Here is an 11,631-nt window from a genome sequence, read left to right on the forward strand (position 1 = left end):
CTTTCAACATTTGATTCCAAAAACTTGAAAGCTTTGCAAATATTATAATGTTCTTAGCGGGAAACTTGCGCTTTGACTTGGTCTTTGGCGCTTCCAAATTTTGGCGCACTTTGGTGCGGCACTCTTGGCGCCGTTTTTAGACTTTCTCATGTTGGCGATCACGTACCTAGGCAGTTTTGGCGAAGTGCACTACAGCCCAGGCCACCACATGTCTCCCAAAACCCTGAACGTGAACTGAACGTCCGCGACGGCCATGGGACGTAGGCTCCAGTCTCGCTGTCTGCGGTATTCCTGGCCGGCCTCCTCAGTCGAACTTGTAAGTCAAATTTCCTATACCGTAGGTGCATGTTGATGCAAAGTCGTACCGCACGCATGAAAACGCATCACCGACACCAACGCAATATTAAGTTTTATACAGAAAACGCATTCCATGCCAGAAGTGGAGAAGGATGGAAAGGTTCGCGGATACGTCACACTTTTTGCATGACTCAGGGACTGTTCAACCAGGGTAGGAATACTGTTTTCTTCCAGTCGATGCCCCACCACGTTTTTGCTGGCTGGTGATTTGTCGTTGAGCAAAGATACACATAGGTGCGGTGGGCGTAATTATTTTTCTAATAACGTCGATGATTTGTCATGGTTGTGCGCATGGGCAACACCATTTGAAATTGGACTCAGCACATGCATTAAACACATTTACAGAAGCTTCTCATATAAACTTGCCACGCGCTACACAGCTGATCGGTTTCCAAAGAGCAAAATCACCCAAATTATTAGCCCCTTGATAACGGTATCTGGACAAAACGTTCAGTCACTACAAGAGACCTTACAAGATTCAACAGGTTTGGTGTTTAAGTGCCATCACAAAGGACCAGACCATGATGCCGTGCACCTACCATATTTTCCCGGAATAATCAAACAAATGCTTCGAGAACCCGATAGGCAGTGGTGATATAAAACAGTGATGCTACAGTTAACTAACGGGACAAGGCCAGAATGCTGCCAAGGGCCGATGAAAGAAGCCGGCATCATACAATGGTTGCAGGGCTATTAGCGTACCAGAGCCCGAGAGTCGCGTCAGGTCGGGCTTGGCCTATCATGCACAGAACAAATGTATTTTTTGAAGACAAGCTCGCTCGGCCTACGCCGCCGCCTGAAACAATAGACGAGACTAAGAGGTGAGGCGTCAACATATCGAAGACCGACTAACCATCGCTGGCTGATGATGTGCTGGCAAAGCTGCCTCGATAGTCGTCCATTTCCTCACGGCCTTGCCGAGCTCCGGCGCAGCCTGCTCACGTGCAGTCCCGAGCCCCCTCGGTGCCGAGCGCCACCCACCGTCCGCGGACGGCGCCAGCGCACGTGGCGCCGCCGTCACCGGTGGCCGCAGCGGAGGTGGAGGCGCCTCCAGCGGCGGACGGGTAGTCGCTGCTTGCCGCTGGCGGCGACGGAGGAGGAGGCGTTGGAAGCATCGGCACCGCGCGCTGAAGTGCTCGGCGCCTCTTCGGCGCATACCCTAGGAAATGCAACGGTCTCATAACAGTGGAAACATTAAACACACATGTTGTTTGGCTCTTACTGTGACTGGAGAGACTGTCAGCGTGATGATATTTAACTCATTGGGATATATGTTTTGGAGAAAATATGGAAGTAAAGAAAATAACTAACTTGCGATACTGTAGCTACGTGACGGATAGCGAGGCGATGAGATAACAATGATCGTAAGAGCATTTTCACTGTGCGCTCAGAGTACTTGGGAGCGGTGCGATGGCCACATCTTTGGGCGACCCCAGCGGTGACGGTCGGAGGGAGTGCTCACCTGAGAAATGCCTCCTTCAGAAAATGCATATAGGCAGTTCACCATGTCCAACCTTCCCTTGCAACAATGGGGCCTTTGTTCCAGTCATGTTTGTTCCTTTCCTTTCCACAAAAGGCGCATAATGAAAAATGACCGTGGCTCCTGTGCGTGTGTGGTGATGTTTGCGTTTGATAGTTCAATCAGCGTCGATTTTGCTCTCACGAAACGTGTTGTATGTAGGCTTTGCAGACATCAAAGGGGGTTTCGCGAAAATAACAGCGCCGTTGAAAATAACAGCGATTTCGTTGTTGTGGTCCTCCGCGATGTACTTTCAATCTTACGCATTAAGTTCTTGCTCTCTGGACTGTGCTTGTAAGTCCTGAAGCAAAACTCATTGCGAGCACATTCTCAGGCGAACCACATTTCTGTCCCCTTTTAAACCCCGCCGATGTTCGTTAAACTTTTGACGTCCTCAAGACGCAAGACATTAGCTTGAAATCACAGTAATCACACACAATATTAACAGGTAACACCCACCATGGGTTGTGAATAATTGATGAACTTACCAAAAAATCTAACAAATAGTCTAATCTATTACCGAAACTTGGCGGAAAAATATAAAACACCAGCGTGCTTTTTCTTCTTTTTTTCACGAAAGCGCGGTACCAGCAAGGTATTAGAAACTATCTTAAAGCTAAAGCTCACGGAAGCCAATTCTAAAGAGCTAACCTGTCTCCCATTAAGTGGTTTCAGTTGGACTGTCTTAATTCAGTTGCATCTTAATTCCTATCCGTGGGCCAACGGATAGGAACTCCTTCGTATAGGGCTAGGGTTCCCCGCGTGTTGAGCTGTCTCTTGATGGATAGGTCCATGTCTCGCATGTATACGGCTTCCATCACATATTGCCGTCTCATGCCGTGGCAACTGCCTACCACAGTGGCGCTATCTGCAGTTTGTTGCCGGTTAGGTCGCTGGTCATAGTTGGATTCCGTTTGCGTTCTTGGGCAGACGTTCTGGACGTGCATCGTGATGCGTATACTGAGTGAGATGGTTGTTGTTGAATATGGATACAGATATTCGTATATATATATATATATATATATATATATATATATATATGTACATACACGCGCCTGCATAGTACACACTCCTTTCCACAGCCCTCCTGACTCCGTCGGTCTCTGTAGATTGTCCGCCTTGTTTTTCTGTGGACACTCGTTCGTGAGGTAGACAAGTCGCAGAGAAATGTCACTTGTAGACTTGGGTTGCCCTGCAGCTGGCCAGGTCTCGGCTGGTCCGCCACCATGTGCCTACGCTGGATCTGCCCTGTGTAGCCCTTTTGGTAAATGGCGCCGACGATACCTTTAACCCGCTTGTTTACTTTGCTCGTCGCGTCTCTCTGGATGAGTTGGTAAGCGGGGCATTCCTCAACAACTCGACAGGTCAAAGGGTCAATTTTACACCCTCATCTCTCGAATGTTGCCAAAAATATGCCACAGGAGATGTCAGTGGCGCTGAAGACGCCCGTGATATTCTCAGGTTTTTCAAATGAGCGGTTTCGGAATGACAGTCTCTGGTATTTTCTTATTTTGTGATTAAATGGCTACGTTCGGCGGCAATTTTTCACTACTATGAAAGAGAACCGTACAAATATAGGTGGCAAACTGGTTCAAAACCTTCCAAACTACGTGTAGGCCTTGGCTGGAGTCATTTCACGCAAGGCGCTTATTGTGCTCTTATGAACATTTGTAATGCATGCAAAACAATTTTCCTACGCGATTTTGAAGCTTTTTTCATTTGAATGTAAAAGTGCGTAGTTGGAACCTCATAATCCAAAAAGATAGTTATGGACTTGGAAAGATTTGGCAGCCGTGTCAGAAAAAGGGGCTGCGTTTCATTTGCGCCATCCGCTGTCGACCTCGGCTCAGAATCTCCCACGCGTCTCTCCGTACAGGCGACGGGAAATGAGCGCATTGTGAGACAACACTAAGCTAACAACACGATGGTTCGCATGCACGTGGACGTCGGCTCAGTGCGCCAGTGACTCAGTCTTTACCACATGGGGGGGGGGGGATGTTTTAACGTCAGCGCGAATGTGCGGTAAAAGGTTCTCGGATGTCTGAGATGTTATGTTAGGTCAATGGGACAAAGGTTTCGGCCCGCCGGGTATCTACATTTTATCGATTTTTGACGTAAGTTCCTGAACGGAGATAACCGCAATTGATTATATAGATACACCGTTTTCCTCAGATCAAATATCTCGCCAATTAACGATCAAGTGCGACGAGCAATGTAAACAATAGTATAGAGTGCAGTTAAATATAGCTTGCATTTTGCTCCAGAGTTGAATATTATTTGTTATGCATATAAACACAATTTCCCATTTTTTGCTTCATTTAGCTGCTTGACGCTCTGACGTTCTGACAGTTAGTGATGCTAAAAATAATTGCCGCTTTCGCTGCTACCTCTGTTGTTGACATCGATGACATTCTATTCTTTGTGGCCCCACTGAACCGAGATCCATTCGTTACACCAGTACAGAGGGTCCTCTGGATGTTGATATCAGTCACTGCATAGCATTCCAGGCTCGTCAAAGACTTTTGACCTGTCAACTGGGCTACGTATGTCTTGGACAACCTGTGTCCAATGTCCTCTTCTCGCAGGTCTTGCGGGCCAAATGGTTTGTTCTCCTGCCCAGGATCCACGCGTTTTCACATGCCGTCTTGAGCATGCCTGCTATTTTGTTCTTTCCCATCAGCGACTTTTTTGTACCTCTGGGTTTCTGTGGCGTCATCAGGGTACCAGCAGTGATTTAATGTCAGGAAGAAAGGGTTCCCGGTCTGGAGCATCTTGGCTGGGCGGCGAGCCACGAACAGCTCATATGTCTGAACTGTGCATTTTTGGGTATCTTCAGTGCTTTGTCAGCGAAGGCTTTTAGCTTCAAAGCCCGACTACCTGAGACAGATCCCTCGTCACAGGCCTTGGTGGGCCGCTCGTTAAATTAAAAGTGCTGGTCACCTGTTGAGTCGGTCTTCAGTTGGACATCGTCCCATTTCAGCTGGCGGCTCCCACCACAGCCCTGTGTCCGAACAGCACTGTTAGGTGCCGCCAGAACGTGCGTTGAAGAGTCTCGAGGCCGCAGCACCCAAGCTGGCCTGCGGCATATAGCATCTTCTCTTCCTCTTTGCTGATTGCAAGCGCTTGGTTCTGGCGGTTGCCCTTTCCTGTCGACTCGAGGAGCTCAACCTTGGCTTTCTTCACATCTTTCAGGTCTTGGTAATCGTCCAGGCCTTGGGCCCTTCATGCCGATCAGGCCCAGGCCTTGGCTGTCTTTTTCAATATCCCCTTGGCCGTTATGCCCATATCGTTAGCATAACGGCCAAGCACTGAGACAGAAGAATACATTGAGGTGGTGTCGTACCCACCACCGTCTGTCTCCTTCAACTGGATCACGAATAAACAGAGCAGCTTGTTTAGCCCTTCTTTGCCCAAACTTTCTGAATCACCATTATTCAAGCTGGCAAAAGGTTGACCCTGCAATGTTTACGCTGCAATGCTACTTTTTCGCGGAAATATGTCCTCTACAATGGGGCAAGCCAAATAGCTTGGTTGCTATTTGTGCAACCTTAGCACTTCTCAGAATTCAAGGTGGTGGCCATCGCTATCTTGAATGATAACCAATTTTCTCATGTTCATCTGGATGACATAGATGGCCGTATGACATATCTTTATCGGGTTTATCACTATTACGAGTCCATTTCTGGACTTATTTTTGGGCTACAAGACCTAATCTAACGTCAAATCAGATGTTAAATATCAAAAGAGTAGAAAACCTCCGATGTACCATGTTACAATATCCAGAAAAAGTTTGAATGCAGTACAACCAGACAGCACCCGTCACATTGCCCCACTACTTTTTAAAGGCATCATCACTATGTACATCTAACTCCCCTTCCTTGTCTTCGATGTTCATCTGCTTGCTGGTGCAACGGCTAGAGCATGCGATTTCCTCCTAAGACTGGCAGCAGTCTGCACGCCAAAGGCCTGCTTTGTGGCTGTTGCAGCTGCGGCGTGCAACGCTGCATGTCTTGCTTTTAATGGTGCAGCTGCAGATCTCTGCGTCCCGCAGAGCCTCTGAAGTACTTGCTGCTGTTGAAACGGTAGCAGCAGGTCACTACATTTCTGATCGTCTCGGAAGTACCTGCTGCTGTTGAGACGGCAGCGGCAGGTCACTACATCCCCGAGCGCCTCAGAAGTACAAGGTCACTACATCCCCGAGCGCCTCGGAAGTACAAGGTCACTACATCCCCGAGCGCCTCGGAAGTACAAGGTCACTACATCCCCGAGCGCCTCGGAAGTACAATGTCACTATATCCCCGAGCGCCTCAGAAGTACCTGCTGCTGTTGAGACGGCAGCAGCAGGTCACTACATCCCCGAGCGCCTCGGAAGTACAAGGTCACTACATCCCGAGCGCCTCGGAAGTACAAGGTCACTACATCCCCGAGCGCCTCGGAAGCTCCTGCTGCTGTTTAGACGGCAGTAGCAGGAGCAGCAAAGTGAAGGCTTCGACGCTCCAACCGAAGTTGGCAATATCGCCAGCGTTTCTTCGGGGGAATGACATGAATTTTACGACTGATTATATTATGTAGCATGACTCTGCTGCTCTGTGTGCTCAGATGCAAAGTTGCTACTATACCCACAACTAGTTTTAGAGGGTTTGGTGCGTTTGTAGTGCTGAGGAATGACGCCTTAACAAATGCAAGTACCCTAAGTAGTTACAAATAACTTTATCCGACGTCAGGTGAAAATAAAATACGTTCTGCCAGTGCGGAGAGGTCCAAACTGCATTCAGATGCAGATAGAGTGTCGCAAGCTCGGAGCGGCATGGTCTCCAGACGAAGTCAAGCGCAATCGTTGGACTCCTCTTAAACCTGACAGCATGCCCGTGAATATGACGTTACACTGGAATATCGCACTGGCGATATGAGCGGATCGAGAACCCTGTCGTCCAGGCAATGGGCATGGAGGTGTCCGAGCACGGCAACAGTATAAAACAAACCCTGTGGACCGGGTCCGTGGTTTCACTGGACGGGCGTCCTCACGCTGCAGGTGATGAGGAGTCTGACCGCTAAAGATGATCCATCGAGGATGATGCCAGACATCACTCCATCCTCACACCCGTGCCAATACTTTATGACAGGCGTTCTATCCACTCTTCAAAGTCCAGTTGCTGTTCAAGTTAAGACAGCGTCGGCCCGGGTTTGTCGATCCATCGTCTGTGGATTCTAGGCTGCCGGATTATGGATGTGGTCAGGATGCGAACTATTCAATGGAAAAGTTGTCTCGTCAGTACATGGTTTTGATGACCATTTGTATCGTCGACATTATTTGCCTCAGCCACAAATTATTACAAGGGTGACATGAACGCAGTCCATTTTGCATGTGTCTGTATTTTCCAGCAGTACCGGCGCGTACATATATCCCTCACGAAGCCTCACAGCTTCGCACGCTCGTGTGCGACACTCCTAGCGCTCGCCGTCCATCCTTCTTAGTAATTTCGGGCTGGTGCAGGAGCACTGTAACGAGCAGGGGCCGGAGCAGGAGCATTGTACTGCTGGGGGGCAGGAGCGCGTGCGCTGTACTGCCTGGGGACAGGAGCAGGAGCGGGAGCGCTGTACCGTCTGGGAGCAGGAGCAGGAGCGGGAGCGTTATACTGCCGAGGAGCAGGAGCAGGAGCCGCAGGAGCGGGAGCGTTGTACTGCCGGGGAGCAGGAACCGGGGCGCTGTAGCGGGCGGGAGCGGGAGCTGGGGCAGGGCCATAGCTCTGCTCGCCCTGATACACCTGCGGCACGATCGGCAGCGGGTACTCGGTCGGCACCGGCGTTGGGAGGATGTCGCTGGACGGCTGGTAGCCGTTCTCGTCGGCAACAAACGTCACCTGGATGGGGTTGCCGTAGTCGTCGCTGTAGCTCCAGCCGCCCTGCTGGACGTAGCCGCCGGTGGGCTGGCCGTACTCGGATTTGCCGTAGCCGTCCTTGGGGCTGCCGTTCTCGTTACGTGAGATGCCGTTCTCGGTCTGGAAGCTGAACTGGTAGGTGCCGTCGCCCGGGTGGACGTTCTCGTCGCTAAGGATGGCGAAGGGCTGGCCGTAGCCGGCCGGCTGCTGGTGGGAGGCCTGTGCCGCCGGCTGGTGGTAGGAGGCTTGTGCCGGGGCCGCCGGCCGCTGGTAGGAGACGGGCGCCGGCCGCGGCCGCGGGCCATCAGCGCAGGCCAGAGCCACCAGCGAGGCTATGATCAACTGGAAACACACCCACCTGACGTCAGAGGGGGTGCCGACCCAGCAATGCAGGCAAGGGTTGAGAAGGCAAGGGCCAAGGGCCAACGGACGCCGGCCAATGGGCCTGTCTTTGCTCGGCGTATACTGGCACTTTTACTGACAGTACAGACGCCGCTGGAATATGATTGTCAACCCTCATGTGAAGCACCGATCTCCCTGGCCGCACTCACCAGCTTCATGTTTGCCGTGGCGTTGTGAGGTGGACACCACTGCTGGCGAGTGACTGGTGCCTGGTGTCTGTGCGACCGGGCTTTTATTCGGCCGTGGGAGGGCGACGCGGTTGGCCGTCACGCTGCCTCCGGCGGCGCTGCCTCACCTGACGCAACACCCTCTGCAGTTGGCGCCCCCGTCCAGCCAGGCGACCCGACCACAACCACTCAAATAGTCCACCGAGCTCACGTGAGCCAGCCCGACCCGACGCCGTTTCCGGGGGACGGCGGCACGGACCACGCACAGAAAGGACCACGGGGATGTTTCGGTGGGTGGGCCGTCTTGAAGAGTGTGTTGTTGTCCTGCAATTTGGAGCCGGCGTCAGTGTTTGTGGAGCGACCGGTTCGATGAGATGGACGGCGGACTGACGGGCGCCCATGTGGGTGGCCTGTTTTGGTTCTACGACCAAGAGTTCTCTAGTGTAGTTTCTCAAGTACATTACAAAGTTTTACGGCATCGACAGGTTAGGCTCCGACATGCTCACGGTATCACATATATGGTTAGACAGACAGATGATCTGACCTAGACAATCAGGATCACAAATATAATTAGATTGGCTCTTGCGGCGTGTTTGATGACTACATCTACCGAGTTTTGACCTGGCTTTAAATCAGTGATAAAACTAGTTTGAATGAGACGCGTTGACTGAGGGCTCAAAACAGTTCCAGAAATACAAAACATGACAAGGAACGTCATAGTTTCGGAGAGCATTGCTTCGTCCGGTGTCTGAATAATGATGCAATAGGTCAAGCGCAAAGTAAGTCGGGAAGTAGGTGAATGAGCAAGTTGCGAGGCACGTTTCATGAACAGTTCGTTGCCAAACTTAGCTAAGATGCCATGCCATTGTACACGTTTTACTCGCTTAGTGTTATCTGCGTTATCGTTTACCGATATTTTCAGGTCTATTTGTTTCTTCCTGGCGTTGGTATTTTCCATAGATAATTCATATATTACGTGTATATGTATACATATATAGCTGAACCTCGACCGAGCCATGAGGCTGAAACACATCGCGTTAAGTTGATTTGGATATGTGCTTCGGATGCTTCGATTTCATTTCGATTTTGGGACTTGAAGCCAAAACAAAACCAAGCCATCGGAGTGTTAATATAATAACCATTTTAAAGTCAATATTCCGTGTTATTACAGTACGAATGCAGAATTACAACGCATAACTCCTTATCTAGGCAATGTAAATCACACACTCTATCAGGGTCGCATTCTAACTAGCTATAGCTCTCTTCCACAACAAAAACCCAACCTTCTTAAAGATAAAAGTACTTCTCGCGGTGGCCCCGCACTGGGTACAAGGCCATGGTACTTACATGTGAACACCGAAAGACGCTACATATGAATTTACATATATGATAGATGTATATAAACATATGCATATATATATATATACACACATATATATATATATATATATATATATATAATATGTATATATGTAAATATCATAACCTTCGTGTTGTTTCATAAAAAATCGGGTCGTTATGTTTTTCCATCACATTTAACGCTTTTGAGGCAAAACAGGAGTGCAGAAACAGTATGTCTTACTATACAGTCGTAACAGGGGAGTAATCGTGACGTTTTTGACGCTTTGGGGAACACTGCCCAGACAATTAATTGGAGACGTTTGTTTCACGTGCCAAAGCATGCACTGAGAACAGCATGTCCCAATTGTAAACGTAGTCGCGATTCTAATTAAATGAGAACGACGGATTATCATATCAACATCCGTCAGTTTCCCCAAAATACATGTATACATATGTATATATATATATATATACATGTATACATATATATATATATATATATATATATATATATATACATGCATTTTGGGGAAACTGACGGATGTTGATATGATAATCCGTCGTTCTCATTTAATTAGAATCGCGACTACGTTTCCCATTGGGACACGCTGTTCTCAGTGCATGCTTTGGCACGCGAAACAAACGTCTTCAATTAATTGTCTGGGCAGTGTTCCCCAAAGCGTAATATATACATACATACATACATACATATATATATATATATATATATATATATATATATATATATATATATATATATATTTATGTATATATATATATATATATATATATATATATATATATATATATATATGTGTGTGTGTGTGTGTGTGTGTGTGTGTGTGTGTGTGTGTCTGTGTGTGTGTGTGTGTGTGTGTGTGTGCGCGTGTATACATGTTTGTATACATATGAACATGTATACTTAACATATACTTTATTTTCACCCTGCAGGATTTCAATACTAGTAAGACTATTCGTATTATCGAAGATTAAACTAGCGTGAAGTTGCGATGCCACTGTTGATTGGCTGGCCAGTGCAGGTTGCCCTGCTTGCCGCTGCGCCGTAATCTTGCTCGAAGCATATCTGCCTTGGCAACTGCTGCCAGGTTCGGTAGAATCTTAGTTGGTGAGGGACATTGATTGAGTTAGAATCCGCCATCAGGATGGAAAAGGTGTTTTCCTTTATGGTAATAGGGGATCCGGGGAACGCTGGGGTGTCTGCTGTTGCTGGCTTGGCCCAGGAGCACGAGCAAGGAGCGCTGCTTAGCGGTACAGCATATGGCACGGAGGGCTGAACGTGCGCCTCGTCGGCCGTGACGACGAGTGAGCGTGGAAGAGCGCCGGCATGGGGCACATGGCCAATAACACGACGGACAACGGCGCAGGCACGCGGACAAGAGCAAGACGGACAATGGCGCAGGCACACGGACAAGAGCAAGGCGGATGATGGCACAGGCACGCGGAGCGCCAGTCCGATGGGGTCCAGCCGCTGCAGTAGTCGGGCACTGGCACGTACAACTTCATAGATTAACTTGACTTCCGTGATTGTCACGAACATCTGCATACGTGTGGTCACAGTTACTCCTTCCTGTACCTGCACCTACAAATTTGTGGTGACCACTGCGCGGGATTACAAGCTTCCCCTTTGTCTTTGGGCTGGTGGCACATGCCCCCTTTGCCCTGCTCTTATATTGTCCCATGGGGATAACCTTTTCAATTTACAAAATACTTAAGTCTGCTAAATCTAGGATTTCTTAGACCTGCTGTCGACATTTTTTTCATATGTTAACGAAAATGGCTAAATTTTGGGGAGGATGATATCTATTGCCACCAGGGGTGATCCATGTCAGCTCACCCATGCGTGTATACCTGCTGGAGCGCTGGAGTTGGTTTTGGCTCAAATGGGCATACTCCCGTATACTCGCGGATTAATTTGACTAGAATATTGCATGGAAAAGAGAACACC

At 48.9% G+C, this 11,631-nt stretch overlaps 1 protein-coding gene across 1 annotated transcript; it reads right to left on the bottom strand.

Moving 5' to 3' along the window:
* Positions 1-1,141: 1,141 nt before the first annotated feature.
* LOC119098913 (larval cuticle protein LCP-22-like) lies at positions 1,142-8,315 on the bottom strand. Its single transcript, XM_037221961.1, has 4 exons — positions 8,307-8,315; positions 8,071-8,097; positions 7,642-7,875; positions 1,142-1,153 (listed from the first exon to the last, which is right to left on the bottom strand). Exons 1-4 carry the CDS (start codon positions 8,313-8,315, stop codon positions 1,142-1,144), a joined length of 282 nt encoding a protein of 93 aa, XP_037077856.1.
* Positions 8,316-11,631: the final 3,316 nt, after the last annotated feature.

Source organism: Pollicipes pollicipes, unplaced genomic scaffold (genome assembly GCF_011947565.3).
Source record: "Pollicipes pollicipes isolate AB1234 unplaced genomic scaffold, Ppol_2.1 Scaffold_2555;HRSCAF=2994_pilon_pilon_pilon, whole genome shotgun sequence".
Taxonomy (NCBI): Eukaryota; Metazoa; Arthropoda; class Thecostraca; order Pollicipedomorpha; family Pollicipedidae; genus Pollicipes; species Pollicipes pollicipes.

Coding starts and splice junctions, on each gene's coding strand:
- LOC119098913 (XM_037221961.1), bottom strand. Junction 7,876..8,070: donor TAGCCTCGCTGGTGGCTCTG/GCCTGCGCTGAT, acceptor TTCAGCTTCCAG/ACCGAGAACGGCATCTCACG.